The sequence below is a fragment of the Plecotus auritus genome (assembly GCF_963455305.1).
Source record: "Plecotus auritus genome assembly, chromosome: 1".
Classification (NCBI taxonomy): domain Eukaryota; kingdom Metazoa; phylum Chordata; class Mammalia; order Chiroptera; family Vespertilionidae; genus Plecotus; species Plecotus auritus.
This window is the reverse complement of record NC_137770.1, coordinates 56638021-56658376: the sequence shown is the minus strand read 5'-3', so window position 1 is coordinate 56658376 and position 20356 is coordinate 56638021. Positions and strand designations below refer to the sequence as shown.

Here is a 20356-nt window from a genome sequence, read left to right as displayed (position 1 = left end):
CTTACCCTAGGTTCTAAGTTTTGGAAAGACAAAATATTTGTAGACTTCTCTCTACTTTGCCCTTCTTATGTGGAAGGGAGAGCAAGGGGGAGATGGGAGAAAAATAATATTAAGTTAATATCTCAAAATATTGTTTCCAGCTCATGTTATCCCATTTTACAGGTGAGGGAATGGACCTCATGGAGATCACATAGCATTTTGCACGGCTAGTAGACAGTAGACCCAGCATCCTTGGAGGCCCTTGGTTGCACTGCATCTTAGTAGGTTCATCTGCAGAGCAGGGTGGGGGGTCCTGGCAGTACCCAGAGGACATGAGATGGAGGTGGGCCCAGGGAAGAGGAGGCCAACGTGCATAGTCAGCTGGTTTTAAGTTCCAACATTCTGGGAAATAGACGTAAAATGGAACCTTCAGATAGTGCTTACGGTGCAGGGTAGGACAGAGCCAGCTAGGGAGCCAGGGCAGAAACCTGATGGGTGATCCCCACACTGCAGCCCTCTGGAAGGAGGTGCAGCCATAGGACAGCACTGCGATAGGCTCTGGCCTTGGGCCGATCTGTCCAAACCTGCTGGTGGCTTCAGACATCCTGTCTGTCAGCTTTCGGTGGGCAATGATCACCAAGTTATCTAACTGTCTACCCTTTTGGGTGTCTCAGAGACACGTCAAACTCCAAAGGTAAAAACTGAATTCCTAATCGCCCCCCAAAACCTGCTCCACTCACAGCCTTCCCCATCTCAGCTGATATCAACCCCATTGTCCCACTGCTAAAGCCCGACCCCTTGAAGTCATCCTCAACTTTTCTCATTCTCTCGCATCCCACAACCCAGTAGTTAGGAAATCCTTCTGCATTTACCTTAACATATATCCAGCACCCATCCACCACTCCACTGCTACCGTGCTGAATCACGCCACCATCACCTCTTGCTGGACCACGGCAATAGCCTCTGAACAGATCTCTCCCACTTGCTCCCTTGCTAATAATCTGTTTCTAGTCTTGCAAACCAGAATGATCTTTTTTAAATATAATACAAATCATTGCAGGCTTCTGCTCAGAATAGTTGCCCATGTTTCATAGAGTAAAAGCCAAAGTCCTTTTAATGACATTTCCCTAACCACTAGTCTCCTTGCTGTTCCTGGGACATACCAAGCATGTTCCTATCTCAGGACCTTTGCACTGGATGCACTGACTGTCCTGGCTGCCTCAGCTCTCCTCTCCCGCAGAGGTAGCTCACTAAAACTTTTTCTTAAAGTTCAACTTGCAAACAAGGCTCACCCTGACCATTCTATTTAAAATCACTACTTTCTCCCACCCCCTTACCTCTGCTAACCTTTTTCTTTTTCCATAGTTCTTATTGCATTCTACATAAACATCTTATTTACTGTGTCTATTGTCTATTATTTGACTCCTTACAACCCCAAGGGTATATCAGCTTCACAAGGATTGGAATCATGGCCTGTTTTGTTTGCTTGAATATCCCAAATGCCTGGCATACAGGAAGTATGCAAAAAAAAAAAAAGTTGAACAAATGAATAAAGGTAAAATAAAACTAGAGACTCAATGAATATTATAAGAGTCATACACAGTAGCATTTTCCCAGCCTGGTTTTGCCGAGTGGACTTACTTCTTAGTCCTCTACACAGTTGGCGCATTAATTAACACAGAGGAGTGAAGATTGTGTTTCTTCTAAGGTCATCTCTCCATGGGGTCCCAGCAAAGACATCCAGTAAGGCCTCTTTGCTTCTTCGTACACTGAGGTTAGAGGTTTCCTGTCCCTTTCAGTTTTAGAAACATTGCCCCACCACTCTGGCCACAGGCACCAGCAAGTTTGCTCAACTCAACAAAACACAGACCCTCTGGGAGCTCTCCGCAGAGCAGAGCCCTTTGCTTTTTCTTTGGGCTTAACCTGCAATTTAAAATATCACTGCCATGAACCTGCAACCCCTTTGCAGTCCTGTCAGGGGAACTTGGGCAACCGTCACCTACCCTGACCTCTGACAGGGTTTCCAAACACACACATTAACTTTAAACTGATTAATTTGGAACTGTGACCTTGGCCTAAGAAGGTAAGAGTACGTGGCAAGATGTTTTATTTTCAACATGTATTAGGATAAAAAACACTTTTGTAAATCAACCTTTTTTTGGTATTAGATATACTTAGATTTGGGGTTGGGGATAGCAAGGAATGTCTGAACACTAGGTAATGTGTTTAAAGGTTAATCATTAATGGGCAGCCTTTCCTAACAAAGTATCAATAGGCAATCTGGTCTCTTTCGCTTCAGAAATTAGCAAGAAGACCTCGACCCCCGGTGATTCAGGAGAAATGGGAAGTCCCCTGTGTGTCTCCATTTTCTTGCTTTTGAGCATCTTTATCCAATCAAGTGCCCATGGACAAAGCCTTGGACTAGGTAAGAGCCTGCCTTTTCTCTGGAGGTGGGCATGGATTTATGTTTTTAAATGTATGTCACAGTGTCCAAGTGTTCTTGGCCGTGTGGGACAGAGCTGCGTCATAGCATACCCGGCGGTTCTGTTAGTGGCATGACCGGTCACAGGGCCATGTAGTTTCCTTGTAACAACTGGCATTTTAGGAAACCGCTCTGGGAGTAGAAGTCTTGTAAAAGCCCTTGGAGCTGGCATTGAAGTCTCTCGCTCATCTGGTTCAGAAAGAGTCATCTACAGTGGAGAACAATCCGAAAGAATTTCCGATCTTTCTGCAAGTTAATTCGGCATCTGATTTGCAATTGGGAAGCGCAGCTTGCAGTGGAATGCTCCGTCTTGCTGAGGTTGTCTCAGCGCTAGCTCGCTCAGAAAAGAAAGGAATGTGTAGAGTCCTGCTTCCGGTCAGGTCTAACGCACAGATTCCATTGCACATTCTCTAGACTTCATTGTTCCTGCCCAAGTTTTACTCTTGAGTCTGGGGATCCACCAGCAATCGTGCCTGTCTGGTCTGTTGAATTCACAAACTAGACTGATGGCCAAAGGGATCCAAATGCTTGACCAGATAGGTGGGTTCCAGATTTCCTGGCTAAACAGTGCACAGGATCAATAAACGATAGATACGTAGTGAAGCGAACAATGTGGCCAGATAAGCCTGGCATGTGGGACTTTGTTTTTGTGCTGGTTACTGGTGAGAAACTGGTAATGCTAAGATTAGAGGCTAAGATTAGAGGCTTAGATTTTTCTTTCCTCAAAGACTATGCTTGAAGGAGGCTCCAAAAAACATGGAGAATCAGGAATTTACTAACCAGAATGTACCTGAAAATTCCAGAACCCTTATTTCTCCTTTAAGAAATAGGGCTGTTCTTTGTATTTAATTATGATTCTGAACCCAAGGTCAGTTGATAACTTAATATTAATTATTACCATCCACTGAGCATTTCATGTGCCAACCATTAATGCTAATTATTTTGCATACACATCCAGATTACAAAGCTGTGTTCTAAAATGATAGTAATAATTTAGAGTCATGCAGGCCAAATTGCTGATGATCTTTATTCCCTGGGTTTGCAGGGTTTTGCTGAAGGGGCTGTCCTGAACTTTGGTTTGGAATGTTGTTTTGTTTGTTTGCTGTTTATTAAGTACTAGAGGCCTGGTGCACGAAATTTGTGCATGGGGTGGGGGGGTGTCCCTCAGCCCAGTCTGCACCCTCTCCAATCTGGGACCCCTCGAGGGATGTCCGACTGCCCGGGATCAGGCCTAAACGGGCAGTCGGACATCCCTCTCACAATCCAGGACTGCTGGCTCCCAACTGCTCACCTGCCTGCCTTCCTGATGGCCCCTAACCGCTTCTGCCTGCCAGCCTGATCACCCCCTAACCACTCCCCTGCCAGCCTTATTGATGCCTAACTGCTCCCCTGCCAGCCTGTTTTCTCCTAACTGCCCTCTCCTGCAGGACTGGTCACCCCTAACTGCCCTCCCCTGAAGGCCTGGTCACCCCCAACTGTCCTCCCCTGCAGGCCTGGTCACCCCCAACTGCCCTCCTCTGCTGGCCATCTTGTGGCAGCCATCTTGTGTCCACATGGGCACAGCCATCTTTGACCACATGGGGGCAGCCATCTTGTGTGTTGGAGTGATGGTCAATCTGCATATTACTCTTTTATTAGATAGGATTAGGATAGAGACCTGGTGCATGGGTGGGGGCCAGCTGGTTTGCCCTGAAGGGTGTCCCGGATCAGCATGGGGGTTCCCTTGGAGCATGGGGCGGCCTGGGCGAGGGGCCTGTGGTGGTTTGCAGGCTGGTCATGCCCCCCGGCAACCCAAGCAGAGGCCCTGGGATCTGGGATTTATTTATCTTCTACAATTGAAACTTTGTAGCCTAGAGCGAAGCCAAGACTCCTGCTCTTTCCAGCTCCGTGGCTGACGCCATTTTTGTTGGGATTTATGTATCTTCTATAATTGAAACTTTGTATCCTTGAGTGGAGGCCTGGGCCCTCCAGGGTGTGCGGAAAGCTTGGCTTCCTCCATTGCCGGGGGCAACCCAAGAATCTCTCCAGCTCCGTGGCTGGCGCCATTTTTGTTGGGATTTATTGGTTTCCTCCATTGCTGGGGAAACCCAAGCCTCCTGCTCGCTCCGTGGCCGCAGCCATCTTGGTTGGGGTTAATTTGCATACTTGCTCCTAATTGGCTGGTGGGTGTGGCCTGTGGGTGTAGTGGAGTGATGATTAATTTGCATATTACTCTTTTATTAGATAGGATGACACTTACCTATAGGAAAGTGCCTATGTCATCAAGTGCTTAATACATTTTCACAATCCCAATCCACATCCAGAAGCCTCTCCTGTGCAGCCCTGGAGCCTTCACATAGAGCAGTGGTTGGCAAACTCATTAGTCAACAGAGCCAAATATCAACAGTACAACGACTGAAATTTCTTTTGAGAGCTGAAAACCAACTTCTGCGCATGGGCCACGAAGTTTCAATCGCTCTGTACGTGCGCCCGCACGTGGTATTTTGTGGAAGAGCCACACTCAAGGGGCCAAAGAGCTGCATATGGCTCATGAGCCGTGGTTTGCCAACCACTGACATAGACTGTTTTGCCTTTTGTGGAACTTTTTGTTAATAGGCACATACAGTATGTGCTCTTTTGCTTCTGGCTTCTTTCACCAACCATTATGTTGGTGACCTTCGTGCCTGCAGCTGTGTGTGTGCTGGTGACTCGTTCCTCTGGTCGCTGTTGTATTCCATGGAGTGGAACGCCACCCTCCGTTTGTCTATTCTGCTGTCGATCGGCCCAGACTGGTTTTCAGAGGAGATGTGGGGGCTGGAAGCCATCCGTGTCCGAGGTGGAGGGGGAAGGGCAGGTCTGCCTCCCCGGGCTGCAGGGTACTGTTCACATGTCACCCTCAGCAAAGCCCAAGCTGGTCAGCTGCTGCTTTCTTGGGACCTGGTTTGTCTAAAAGCTGAGAGAGCCCGGCCAGTGTGGCTCAGTGGTTGAGCATCGACCTATGAACCAGGAGGTCACGGTTCGATTCCCAGCCAGGGCACATGCCCAGGTTGCAGCTCGAGCCCCAGTGTGGGTGTGCAGGAAGCAGCCCACCAATGATTCTCTCTCATCATTGATGTTTCTATCTCTCTCCCTCTCCCTTCTTCTCTGTAATGAATAAAAATATATTTTTAAAAAAATTAAAATAAAATAAAAGTTGAGGGAAATGGCCACAGTTAGCAGGAGGGGTCCTCAGGAAAAAGGACTGGAGTCAGGAGGCTTCTTGTTCCCTTGAAAGCAGACTCTCTTGGCAGAATTCTGTCTGCGAGGAGAGAGCCAGATCCGCCTGCATGCGGCTGGTATGTACCTTCTTGGGTACTGCTGGGGAGCAAGCATCCCTTGTCAATGAGGATCTCTTATGGTGGCAAAGCCACCCCCAGGGGACACTGGGCAATGTCCAGAGACATTTTTGGTTGTCACAACTGGGGAGAGAGTGCTATTGTCATGTAGAGGTGAGAGGCCAGGAATGCTGCTAAACATCCTACGATGCACACCACAGCCCCACACGATAAATTATCCAGGCAAAATGTCTTTGGTGCAAGGTTGTGAAGCTCTGGTCTACACCAAGCTTCAACTGTCACTAGTCACAGGCCAGAAAGAACTCCCTGGAGGACCCTATAACCCCACCCCTCCATTTATTATTAATGACATTACTAATGGACCCACTAATGTACTATGTACCCAGTATGTGCAGCCAGAGCTGCACAAATGTCTACCTACTCCCACCTAAGCAGCAGGGGAGCAGCGTGGTACGGGCAGAGCAGGGAGAGGCACCTAGAGGTTAATCTGTTGATCCGGGCTGCAGGCCTCTCTCTCTCTTGTGCTCACACCCGGTGATGTGACAGCCAGGGTCCCTAGGAAACCATTCTGCTCAATTCCTCTCCCCGGAGGCAGGTTCGCACAGTCTTTCCTGCCTGCCAGCACGAAGGGCCACAGGATGTGGGGAGCCTCCTAGAGCCCCCAGGACACAGAGCTACTAGGACCCTGAGCGACCAGGACCCTCATCCTCAGGCCCAGGCCCAACCCACTGGTGTTGCCATCACTGCCTCAAATGGAAGCTACTCCTACATCCCCACAGCCCCCACCTTCCAGCTACTCACCCCCACTGCCTGCAGGTGCCTGCCCCTCCCCCCAATTCCAGCGGCCGCGTCCAAATCCTAGAAGCAGCTGAAGCCCGTTTACTCAGTCGGCCATTTGCTTAACAGGCATGCGCAAGCATCTGCCGCATGCGAGGCTGGGCAGTGGTGCACCGTTCTCAGACTTTCTGGTCTCTGAGCACCATTACATCCTTAAGAACGATTTAGAGCTCCAGAGCTTCTTTACATGGACTAGGCTATCAATATTCACCATAAGAGAGACTAAAACGGAGAAATCTTTTACACTTTAATGCTTTTAAAAATAACAAATTAATCACATTAACCTGTATAACATGATGTTATGAGAAATAACTTGTATTTTCTGAACAATGATAACAAAGTGAATCAAAAGAATACTTTTTTACCAAGAAATTTCTTTAATGTCCAGCTTAATGGAAGACAGCTGAGTTCTTCCATCCGTTTCTGTATCCCATCTGTTGTGACATGTTGCTTTGTTTGACGTGCATGAAGGAAATCAGCCTCATGGGTAGGAAAAGGGAGGACATCCTCAGAGATGCTCTGGGGTCTCGCCCACACTCAGAACCGCTGTGCTCACACAGAGGAGGTACATCAGTGACTGCACAGCCGCCCCTGCCCTCCAGGGCTCAGTGTTCAATCAGGGTTTGAAGATGGGAGCCATCTGCCCCGAAAGCCAGCAACAAGGGGACCACCATCCATAAAGAATGCACATGCAATCATAGAACTTACTAAAAGTTGATTTTCCTTTCATGATTACAGTTCTAACTGATGTCAGTGATAGAAAGAAAGCTGCTCCCCTTCAAAATAGTTGTTTTGGTCAACATTATAAACAACTGCTCTGGTTACTGTTGAGTTTTATTAATCTACTAGAGACTTGGTGCACGAAATCATGCACGGGTAGGGTCCCTAGGCCTGACCAGCGATCAGGGCCAATCGGGGCCTTCTGGCTGCCGGCCGGGGCCTTCCTTTGTTCCATACCACCCCCTGATGGTCAGTGCATGTCATAGCGAGCAATCGAACTCCCAGTCTCCAGGTCGAACTCCTGAGGGGACACTTTGCATATTAGCCTTTTATATATATAGATATGTAAACTGCAAATGAGCACATTTTCTTACCCTTTAATAAATACGATGTTCTCCGTCACCATTAATACAGTTATAGATAACTCCCAGTTAAGCAGTTGACCTCTGACACAGATTTGGTGACGTGTGCTCATTGCAAGAGGCCATGTGGAGTGGCTCAGAGTCCTCCCAGCTCACCCAGGTCATCTCCTGTCTCCACTCTCTGGTCCTGACTGTGCATTCCTGCATTTAAACAAAGTGGAAAATGATAGCACAGCTATTGTAAGACAAAGAAACAGAATCTAGAACTTCATTTCTGTTATCCTATGTGACACTTAGAGTCTGTGTGTTTAACATTTAAAACAGTAAAACAGATTTTACAGCGAACTGTGAGGTGTAATATTTTGTTTGGTAAGTAAAAATTTAGTTCTTACAGGAAGTACTTTTAATGCATTTGAGTATCTTTAAAATTGAAATGTATTCTTCTTTTTAAAATTGTTCATTGCTCTAAAACTAAGGAACAAATCAAGAAAATAGTGATAATTGATGATTTTTGCATAAGTATTACTGAAAATAATTTTGTCGTATAGAGCAGAGGGCTATTAAAATGATCCATTCTGGGTCTCAAATACATGAAGTACACCACTGAGTCTAATAAAGGAGATAAGATGTGAATATAAAATTTTCTCAACTAGAATATGGAATGTGTTGAGTATCACTAGAGAGGAGTGCAATGCACTAAGTGATTGTGTCCCCCCAAATTTATATGTTGAAATCCTAACCCCCAATATGATGGTATTAGGAGGTGGACCCTTTGGCAGGTAATTTGGTCATGAGCGTGAATGGCATTAGCACTCTTACAAAAGGGGCCCCCAGAAGAGGGTCACCACAGAACCTGACCATGCTGGCACCCTGACCTCGGGCTTCCAGCCTCCATAACTCTTGAGAAATACATGTCTGTCGGTCCCAAGCCACCCCGTGTGTGTACTGTGGTACTTAGACAAAAGCAGGTAGGGATGCAGAGGAGTTTACTTCCAGGTGTGGGTGGGAGGAAGGCTTCTGGGAAGAGGCAGCATTTGAGCAGGGCCTTGTAGGATGGAACCTGGACCAAAGAGAGCGGGTCTTTCCTAAGCAAAGGCACAGAGCCAGTAAAGTGCGTAAGTTTTTCAAGCCCAAGCACCTTCCCAAAATAGGCCTGTGGGAAGAAGAAAAAAGCGGGGGTGGGGGTGGGGGTTGGGTTGGGCGGGAGCAGGAAGGTATTGACAGAAACACAGGCTCACAACTGCAACAACGTAGGAAATAATTTGAATGTTCAATCATAAACTGCCAAGAGTGGAGGGGCCAGTGAGTTACTAAGTCTTTTAAACAAGCATTGTTTCAAACACCGACCACTAAAAGTTCCAAGACGTTTTGGGGGAGCTAATGGTGAGATTCAGACGTAATCTGGCCCTTAGACACTCACAGTTGTTGTTGTTTTAATATATTGTTATTGGTTTCAGAGAGGAAGGGAGAGGGAGAGAGAGAGATAGAAACATCAGTGATGAGAGAGAATCATTAATCGCCTGCCTCCTGCACTCCCCCTGCTGGGGATGGAGCCCACAACCCAGGAATGTGCCCTTGACTAAAATCAAACTCAGGACCCTTCAGTCCACAGGCTGACGCTCTATCCACTGAGCAACCAGCTAGGGCAACACACACAATTTAACTCTGGGGATCTTAACCCAGCGCAGGGATGAGTCTGAGAGAGTCTCAGTGCCTCCTGGGATGGCACCTCCTGGGTGTGTATGTACAGTTTGAGTGAGGGAGAGAGGTCAAAACTTTTGGACAATTATCAGAGGGACCTGGGACCTTGAAAAAGTTAAATAACAATGGGGCTTGTAGCTTTAGAAATGAGTATAAGGAAATTTTATATGTGATAAGGTGGGGGCAAAAAAAGGACTAAACTACATATTGAATCACGATTTCAAAAAAAAATAACCTATACCTGCCTATTGCTAGAAATTCAAAGTATATTTTAAAAAATATAAAGAGTTTTAAGGCCATGTAGTATGTGTTTTGTTAAGTTTTTAAACGTAAAAGAAAAAAATAAATTAAAAAAAGGGACCCTGATTATCTGCAATGAAGTTGGCCCTAGACTTGTTGTCCCTAGAGGACCCCTGGGAAAGAGACCGTGCCCTGTCCCTTAAGACCTGCCAGCTCCACCGCCCTCACAGGCATAGCCAGGCCTGAATCAGCCCCCAGGGGGCCTGCCAATCCCTGACAGGCCTTCGTTCATGAGTAATACCCAGAGGCATCCAGAGGTGGCTCATTCCTCTGGGGGTGTACGGGAAGCTGGGATCATCAGAAGGCCAGCCCCAGCATTCATTCCAGCAAGGTCCTATCTGCCCTCTGCTGGACGCCCTGGCCCTACGCTGGGCGCTGGGCGGGTCTGGAGCCTCCTGAGGGTGTCACCCCTGGTGAGAACAAGCCCGAGTGAGAGGACAGCAGCCAGTTTTCCACTTGCTTGTCCTCCACAAAGGACCCAGGACTTACACCCATACTCTTTCATTCTGGGCCAGGTGAATAGTCCATTTTTCAGAGTAACTGAGAGGGCCGATTGTTGAAGGAACTGGGCCTGTAAACTGACCTGAACACATGAATAACCAAGTGACTCAGCCAAAAGTCATCTGTCCAGTACCAAGATCCCCACTCTGCCTTCTCTCTGCCCTGTTTTCCACACCAGCGGGCACAATGCTGAAGGCATGCTGGGTCTTCACAGGCAAGTCAGCAAGGAGAGGGGGAGGGAGTAGGAGCTGGGCCAGACACTTGGGGTTTGAGGCCTAATTCACAAGACAGGACTGAGCGGTCTCAGGTACATTCTCCAAGGGGATGTGACCACCCTGACTTCAGCTAGGGTGTCCCTGGCATCCATGGGTTCCAGACAGGCAGGGGCACAGCAGTTCTCATTGCCGGGAAGGTGGCTGTACGCTGGTCCAAGGAGGGTATCCATTTCAGAATGGGGCACTCGCAGCCCCAGATTGGGGTTCAGCCCATTAAGGACAGGGGTTGGCCAGGGGCAGGCAGGACATCTGGACCCCTGCCAAGCAGGCTGGGGGTCATGGCCAGACTTCAGTCCATATGTGAAAACCAGAACAATGGGTCAGAGCCCAGCCGGCCTGCCGGGAGTGGGGTTGCTATGGTAAGGTGGGCAGCAGTGCCTGGGGCTCACCCTCCAGTTGCTCCTCCCTGGAGGTTCAGGGTGCCAGCCTTGCTTCTCAAGAGGAGGTGTCATTCTTAGACATAGCCACAAGGCAGCACATTGCCCTCCCGCTGCTTCAAGGTTTTAGGAGAGGATTTCAGGTTTGGGGGAATCCAGGCTTCTGGAAGATTCTGGAAAACTCAGGACTGTTGGCTAAGCTCCCTTTCCTCTCTGTTCATGGCTCTATTTTGAGAAACACTCATAGTTGCATTTTTCACAGTGGGCTTGGGAGGCTGGTGGTGGGGAGAAGTAAACAGGAGGCAATCAGATGCATCGAAGGGGAGGCCTCCTTGTCTGTCCATGGCATTTTCACCTCCACAAATACAAGTTCACATTTGGGGGCCCGGTGAAGGGTTGTGAGGCCCTTGAAAATAGTTCTTATGAAGATATAAAAGTGGCAACACTGAGGAGTATTTCTGTTCCAGTGCTAAGTGGATCAAAAGCAGTATGCCTAATTGTGGGGGTTCTGTGATTACAACTCTCAAAATACGTGTGATTGAGAGAAAAAAAACACTAGAAGAAAATGTACCAAAAATGCTCATACTTCAGTTGAGTTTATATATGAATTTTTATCTCCTCCAAATTTTATGTAATGTTAAAGTATGTCTATAGTATGTTTGCTTTAATGACCTGAATAGTTAAAAATAAATTTATGTTAAAATGATATAACCAAGGGATTTGACTAGATCAGAAGTTCTTGAACTTTAGTGTGTATCAGAAGCTTATTCAAATAAGGTTTTATTAAATCTTATTTATTTGTAAAATAAACACATTTTATTACATTTTTTATTAAAATAAGATTTCTGGGCCCAGTCTGCAGAGTTTTTAAATCAGTGGGCCTGGGTGGACCCGGGAATTCACATTTCTAACACGTTCCCAAGTGCTGCTGGAGGTCTGAAGACCACACCTTGAGAACCACTAAAACAGCAACATAGAGAATTAATGGCAAAACTTGAACAGGACTTGAACTCGGGGCTCTTCCCACAGAAGCAATGCAAGCTTCCAGGGCAACCCTGGCTTCATGCCTACCTCTCCTCATCTATTGATCCTGGATATTGACCTCCCTCAGGGGTAGCCAAAACCCCAAGATATCTGTGACAATGTATAATAAAATATCATAAAATAAAATATCATGCTGAAAAGAAAGTGGTTCTTGAAATGGAAAAATTCCAAAGCTGTAATTGGTGGAAAAATACTAGTTGCAATAGTAATTAACCATCCACGCTGAACCACTTCTTGGCAGCCTGAAGCTAGGATCAAGAAAATTCTTTTCATATGAGCTGGGCATTACCCAGAACTGGGCAGAGCCTGTGAGTCTCAGTTGACTAGGAGTGGCCTTTCTATGATTTCGAAAAACTTTCCAGTGACAAATGTTCCCGCTTTCTGGTCCCAAGAGAAGACAAAGTAGTGAAAACAATATTGTGCTTTATGCTGAAACAAGACCAGCAGCAGCAAATTACAGCATTTATTAATTACCTACTGTGTACCAGGCCCCACAACATGTATCCCTGAGGATACAAAAATGAAAAAGCATGCTTCCATTCATCAAGGAGCTACCCAAATGATGGGGTCTCCGGCCCCCTACAGCTGTGTGTGTGTGTGTGTGTGTGTGTGTGTGTGTGTGTGTGTGTGTGTGTGACAAATTCGGAGTGGCATAATTTCAATACAATGTGATAAGTGCACAATTAGGTACAAGACATCCCAAGGCCCTGAGGCAGGAGAGGTTGGCTGAGAAGCCTTCCTAGAGGAAGTGATATTGGACTTGAGTCTTGAAGGAGCAGAAGTTCGAGCAGAGGGAAAGCATGAACCAGTTTTGAAACACAGACCATAAAATTGAAAATCTCTGAGACGTTTGCTATGGCACAGGGGCACAAAAAGAGAAGTGGCCGGAGGCGAGGCCCTCAGAGGCCATGCTAAGGAGTTTGGAACCTCATTCCGGAGCAGCGGGCCTCTGTTGAGGTGGGTGTTTGAAAAAAGAAGGGGCACAATTGCTGGCTGCCTCTCTTGCTGGGTAGACCGCTTTATCTCCTGGCCTGGCTGACTCCCAAGCCACCCTCTGATAGAAGACAATATCATCACCAGGTAAAGATGGAGGTGGGGCTCAAACATTACCAGCTCTGCAACCTCACCTGTCCAGCACCCACAACCTCACCTGGCCGGCACCCACAACCTCACCTGGCCCACCCACAGACACTTGTTCTTCCTGCTCTTCCTGACAGACAGGTCCAGCCATGAGCAAATCTCAGGAAACTGAGGTAGGAACACAGAACAGATGATGCTTAAACAGAAACCTTCCATTTAAAAAGTACCTTATTTAGGTCTGAAAAGAGAACCATTTGGAAATTCCACGTCATGCTAACTTACAGACCTGTAGCTGTTTCAGCTCTAAAATCTCCTTCCCACCTTCATGACACCCCTTGCTTCTCACAACCTCCCTTTGAAAGGTTAGGAGGCAGGTATTATTGTGAGATGTGAGAGTTCACCAACCAAGGACACACTCAAAGTCAAATGGAAGTCAGATTTGTTTGGCTCACGGCGGGAAGGAGGACACTCGGAGAAACCCAGGAGGTCCCAGCACCAAGGGTTAGAGGGGCTTCTTAGAAGGTTTGAGCTGTGCTGCCGAGACGAAGGAAGGGCTGGGAAGCAGGGGCAGTTCTGGACTGGAGTCTATCAGAGGGAGGGGTGAGCAATTCAATCATCAGTTCTCTTCATCATTTAGTTAATTCATTCACGTTTCATTAATTGATTATTATCATCTCGTTCTTGCTTGGTTTAATCCATAATGATCCAGCAGGCAGGAAGACGTCAGCGGGGCTGGAGGCTGGAGCCAGCATGGGCGCAGGCGCAGCAGTCTCTCCCGTTTTTTGGCTTCCGAGGGGCCTCCCCTCTGCCTTATTGCAAACACAGACGTGGAGAGTCTTTGTGGCCTGTTGCTGGTAGGCTGTGGGCATTGTCTCTGTTCCCTTGGGGTCATCATGGTCTCACTGCCAGCAGCATTCGTTTTGTTGTTGTGCTTTTATATTGTTGATAGTATTATCCCCCTCCTTCCAGCCCCTACCCACCCCCCACCCTCCAGGTCTTCACCACACTATTTCCCATGTCCATGGGCTATGCATATAATCTTATAAGTTCTTTGATTTTATCTCTTCTAGTCCCTCCACCCCCCCATCGAGGTATGTCAGTCTGTTCCATGCCTCCCTGCTTCAGGTCTAACTTTGTTGGTCAATTCATTTTGTTCATTAGATTCCACAAGTGAGATCGTGTGATATTTGTCTTTCTTTGACTGGCTTATTTCACTTAGCATAACAGTCTCCAGGTCCATCCATGCTGTCCCAAAGGGTAAGAGATCCGTCTTTTTTATAGCTGCAGAGTACCTAATCTTCTTTTATAGGGACACCAGTCATATGGGATTAGGGCCAACCCAATGACCTCATTTAACCATAATTACCTCTTTAAGACCCTATCCAACGGCAGTCACATTCTGACTTACTAAGGGTTAGGACTTTGACATGGGAATGGGCAGGGGAACAAATTCTGCCCACAACTTCCAGCAAAGACTTTGAAGACCCTGTTCTGACCCGGTTAGTAGGCCAGGCCTGGGGACACAACAGATATACTTTTGTTCTCTTTGAGCTTCAGCAAACTCCTCAGGGGCTTCAAAATTAGAAAAAGAGCTTATAAATATACATGAGATTGGAAAGTGAGTAGTAAGTCTACATGCTCTGAACCAGCCCAAACAGGGGCCTTTGCTGTGGGGGTGCAGGAGCCTGCTGGCAACTGGTAGTGGAGGGACTCAGCCCCTTGCAACAGCAAGATTAAGACTTTCTGGCAGCACAAGCAATGACGGGCAGGAGACCAAGAAGGAGCCATTTATCTGGCTCATGTTGTGGGTAAGTGATAAAACGCCCTCTGGCTGGGCTCCAGGTGCTCCGGGTGAGCCATGCAAAGCTCTCTCTGGCCTTGAGAGGCGATCTTCCCTCACAAGCTGTCTTTAACAAGGCCATTGCCTAGGCTCGCCCTCGCCTCAGCCCCAGAGAAAGGACCCTCCGTAGCTGCCATCTTCTCCTTCACCCCTAGCAGAGCCCAAAAAGAGGAGGCGATGATGGCTCGTGCCCAAGGATGAGCATGCGTGGGTGGAGAAACACGAGCTCCTCTGCACATCTGGGCTCTCGGTTCCCGGCACAGGCAGCAGTTACACCAGGACTCCTGAAGGAGGCTCTGGGTGACAAAAGAGAACTGGGTTTGGCGTCTAAAAACCTGGGTCTTAGTCCCGGCTGCATCACTTATCAGCGGGTGGCCTTTAGCAAATCACTGAGGTCTCCAAGCCTCCACTAGTGAATGGGGTGACTATGAGAGACCCCCACAGGGTTGTTCTGAGGGTGAATGGGGCTCATATATGTGGAAGCACTTTGCAACTAGGCATCGCTGGCCATGAAACAAACATTTGTAAGCATTTACTATTTACCATTATAATGCTCACCTGGTTCATGTAGTACTCCTGATGTTTTCTCCACTTTTTATTACAAAAGTGTCCAAGTACAGAAAAAGTTGAAAGGATGGTACAATGCATTATCATATTCCTTCCAGATAGATTCAATAATTGTTAACATGTTATTATATTTGCTTTATCTCTATATATGCATGTCTGTATGCAGGTGTGTTGCAGAACCATTTGATTTCTGTCTCTGTCTCTATTATGTATAAATATATGAATACAATCATGCACTGCTTGACGACAATGAGGATAAGTTCTGAGAAATGTGTCATTAGGCAATTTCGTCATTATGGGACCATCAGAAAGTGCCCTTACACAAACCTGGATGGTACAGCCTCCTACACACCTGGGCTATCTGGTGTAACCTATTGCTCCTAGGCTACAGCTTACATAGCAAAACAGTAGGAGAGTAGATCAAGCACAAGAGAAAATGATGCCATCGAGAGACATAGTAAACGGGAGATATATGAGGCTGCTGCTCGTGTAGCATGGCATACTGTTTTACAGCAAACACTTTCTTATAAGTAGAAAGAGTACACTCTAAAATAATGGAAAAAAGGATAGTAAATACATGAACCGGTAACATTGTCATTTGTTATCATTATTAAGTATTATTAACTGTACATAACTGTATGAGCTGTACTTTTATAGAACTAATAGTTCTATTAGTATAGTAGGTTTGTTTATATCAGCATCAACACAATGAGTTGTGTTGTAATATGAGTAATATGCTGTGCTACAACCTTATGACAGTTACAATGTCACTAGGCAATAGGAATTTTTCAGCTCCATTACAATCCCATGGGACCAGTGTCGTATATGCGATCCGACATTGACCAAAATGTTGATATGTGACACCTGACTGTGTATGCACCTCACTCCTCTCTTTCTCTCATATATATGAGCCCTCGGTCCCATGCCCCTTGGGGACCTCTTCGCTCATTGCTCTTTAATTATCTGCCAGCACACTCTCTCCCCACGAGACTATGAGGACTTCAAGGGCAGGGTGAGTCTTATCTGTGTCCCCAGGACGCGCACAGGCCTGGCATGGAGTAGGAAGGTGGCAAATTACCATTGAATATCTGCCTCTTCACCAAACAGCTAAGTGACATGCACCTTTTTTTTTTTTTAAGTCGATGAGTTCTAAGTCATTTCATCTGGCAAATTCCATACCTCTGCTGGAGACATAGGAAACATCTCAGAGGTACAGGAGAACCTGCTCAGGTCCTGCCCAACTTGCCCATCTAAAACCATAGGACACTGAAGTCACCTGGGGCTCGTCTGCAATACGGCCATAGATTTGCCAGGGAGAGATGCTCTCTCCAGACCAGTCTGTTCTGGAAAACACACACACACACACACACAGCCACGCATCAAAGCTGCTCAATTCCCTTTATGGATCTTGCAGAAGTGATTCTGAGTCCTTTGGGTTTCCATGGAACCAGGAAACTGCTTCCAGACCAGCGAGAGTGGGAAAAGGAGATGTATAGCATGCTCGTGTTGTTTTCTTGCCTATAAATCCCCCACAATGCTCACTGCCTTAATAGGAGTTTTAAGTCTCCCCAGCTCCGATGCTTCCTAAAGCAGAGCTTCTCAGACTTTAATGTGCATGCACATCACCTGGGGAGCCCGGTAAAAGGAGTGTGCTGTTTCAGTTCATCTGGGACAGGCCAAGATCTTGCATTTCTAACAAGTGTCCAGGTCAGGCCAGTGCAGCTGGTCCCCGAACTTCACTTTGAGAAGCAAAGTTCAAAAGAACCCAAAATCACTCCTCTCTTATGCAGTGAACTGGTAATGAGTACCTACTACTGTGCATAAGGCAGCGTGCTAGCACTGGAGGGACAGGAAAATGGGAGGAAATATGCAGGCAGGCCCGGCTGGCGTGGCTCAGTGATTGAACGTCAACCTATGAACCAGGAAGTCACGGTTCAATTCCCAGTGAGGGCACATGCCCGGGTTGTGGGCTCCATCCCCAGTGTGGGGCGTGCAGAAGGCAGCCAATCATTGATGTTTCTATCTCCCTCTCCCTCTCTGAAACCGATAAATCATCATTTAAAAAATAATAATAATACATATGCAGGCAAATGAGACACAGCCCTTTGCCCCAAATCCAGTTTAATATGCCTAATTACTGTATCTAGCATTTTGCTTAAGTCTGCTTAATTCTTACAACAACCTATGACCTATAAAGTGTATGCTGTTCGTCTCATTTTACCATCAGGAAACTGGGGCATGCACTGCCTAATTGTCTTATCTAAACTGGTAAAAGCTTGCAGTGAGCTCTGAATTGAGGGCTATTTGACTCCAAGGCCTGTATTTGCCCACACACACCTTTCTAACACCTGGTCTGGATGCATTCTTCATCAGGTCTTTGGACTTGATGGCAGAAGGGCAGGGAGAGCCCTGGATGGGACAGTCGGGGGAGAAGAGGGGAAGGTGGGGGAGTGGTACCAGACGGGCGGTTCTAAATAATCCCAGACAGAGGAACTCGGACCCAGCGGGCTGCGCGAGGCTGCCTTCCTTAGGGTCTTCTGCCTGTTTCAGGTAATATCTTTTCTTTCTTCTTTTTTTAAAATATATTTTTATTGATCTAGAGAGGAAGAGCGATGAGAGAGAATCATTGATTGGCTGCCTCCTTTATGCCCCCTACTGGGGATTGAGCCTGCAACCCGGGCATGTGCCCTTGCCTGGAATCGAACCTGGGACCCTTCAGTCCTCAGGCCGATGCTCTATCCACTGTGCCAAACCTCCAGGGCTCAGGTAATATATTTTCTAAGGTGGTGGCTCAAACACTGCCCACACTAGCAAACCGTAGCCATGAATATCAGCCTGAACTTTGTCACCAAATGACTGTGTGACTTGGGGTAAGTCACACCTTCACCTGGACTCAGAATGGGGAGCTCTTTAAGTCCTTCCCTCTTGACCAAAGGTTTCTAAGCTCTCTCTTAGTTTCTGCCTCAAGCCAGGTGAAAGCCTCATGGTTATATTGCCACTTGGGGTCCTGCCGCCCCAGATTCTTAGCTCAGGACCAGAAGTAGTCTGCCTCATTTCCATCCCTTCTTCACACATGTTTACCTGACACATATCTGCCCCAGGGCTGGGGCTGCAAAGGCAATAAGGAGTGCCCCCCCCACCCTCAGGGAGGAGACCCAAAGGAGACGGACGGTGTTGAGCAGAATGGCCCAGGAACATGGTGGTGAGCACCTCACTACGCATGGGGGGCGGGCAGGGTTACAGGGCAGCTTCCCGCAAGTGCCAGGGCTTCCCTGGAGTGTTTCACCTCATCCCCCAGCAACCCCAGGAGGTGAGTACTATGAGTGAACCCATTTTATAGGTGAGGAAACTGAGGCTTACAGAGGTCAAGTGACAAGCCCAAAGCCACACAGTTAGTAAGGAGTAAATGAAATAATGTATGTAAAAACACTTAGCAATGTCCAGCAAGTAATAAATGGTAACTAAACTGCCTTTTTAAATGTCAGAATGGGGAGTAGGAGCCAGTGAGTCTCACTCTCAGGCACAACAAACTGACAAGACGGAGAAAGGCCCCTTGTCTCCCTGGGGGAACAGAGACCAGGCTCAGGACTGGCCATGCTCATATGATGAGAAAACTGCTGAGGAGAGAAGCAAAAGGGCCCTCATGAAAGGGCGTGGCAGGCTCCAGAGCCCACAGGGGCGGGGGGGGGGGGGGTGGAGAGGGAAGTGCGTGGTAGAGGTGGAAGCAGGTAGTCAGGCTGGGAAGGGAGTAGTAACCCCAGGGCCCTTTGTCCATCCTAGATGGCTGCTCCCCGCAGGCAGGGCTCAGCTGCCGTGTGCCAGCTGCCGTGCCCCCAGCTGGGTAATGGAATGCTATGAAGCATGTTGGAGGCCATCAATTAGTGCTTAACTCCGTGTTCACTGGGTTGCGTTTCCAAGGATGCTCCACTCTGACCCACAGCAGAGGTCCATCTTACATCTTCTCATGCGAGGGTTTGGAATTAAAATGCCACCCAACCTTTTCTCCCAAAGAAATTAAGATTTATGGGTCACTGTCGATATCAGCACATGCTGGCCGTTATTTGAAAGTCTCGTGGCTTGTCAGGACTGACTGCTATTTACTTTGAAAGATAAATGTGGCTTCATAATCTATGCTGGTGACTGGGAGGGATGGGTTTTTAAGTGCATTCGTTTCTTCCCTTAGAGACTTCTTATTCCACTTCATTCCATGTTGCCTGGTGCTGTCAGCCTCACCCGGTCCCCACCCCTCAGCTACTCTGGGGTCTTTGAGACTCTGGGATGAAAGGAGCCAGTCTGTCCTCAGTCCAGGTGCCCAGAGTGACAAGACCGAGAGACTTAGCAGCAAATCGCCCAGTTCTATGGGCTGAAGCCACTAATACACAATCTGGGGCCAGAGTGGAGACCACCAAGACGCTGGCTTGCGGAGCTCCAGGTGGGCTCCTCTTGAACACTTCTGGCCTCTGTGTTGCTGGGCCGGGTGTAGAAACTGAGGCAGGAGCTAAATCACTTAGGTCAGCGGTTTGACAGTGGTTCTCAAACTTGAGCCTGCATCAGAATCACCAGTAGGATTTGATAAAACACAGATTTCCGGGCTGCACTCCAGACTTCTTGACTCTAGAGCCCAGGAATTTGCATTCCTAACATGGTCCCAGGGGATGCTAACACTGATGCTGGTTCTGGGCCCACCTGAAGAACCGCCTTAGAACGAGAGTGGGAAGTCTTACGAGAGACGCAGGCAATGAGTGGGGAGTGTGAGAGGCCACAGGGGGCAGAGATGCGGCTGTTGGCAATGGTGGGCACTCTGGGGGGAAATAGCACCATCTAAAGGGGAATTTTTATTTATCTTTTGCTGGATGAGGTATGACTGAAATCTTTTTAAATGAAATATTTAGTTAGAGGTCAGTTTCCATTAATAAGCTGTAAAGTTGGATCTATTTTGGAAATGCCTGAAGTGCTAATGGGCCTGGCCTCCCAGCC

The 20356-nt window shown here is 47.5% G+C and overlaps 1 protein-coding gene across 7 annotated transcripts in view; it reads left to right on the top strand.

The window, feature by feature from the left end:
• LIPC (lipase C, hepatic type) overlaps positions 1-20356 on the top strand; it is a 139531-nt gene that overhangs the window by 19965 nt on the left and 99210 nt on the right. For 2 of the 7 annotated variants that reach the window (XM_080665879.1, XM_080665881.1), the window contains exon 2: positions 2279-2404. In XM_080665879.1, coding sequence (XP_080522005.1) covers positions 2320-2404 — 85 coding nt within the window. In that variant the 5' untranslated portion in view covers positions 2279-2319. Of the gene's footprint in view, positions 1-1814; positions 2197-2268; positions 2405-20356 lie in introns of those variants that run through there. The other 5 variants (XM_080665878.1, XM_080665882.1, XM_080665880.1 and 2 more) reach the window with 5 other exon arrangements.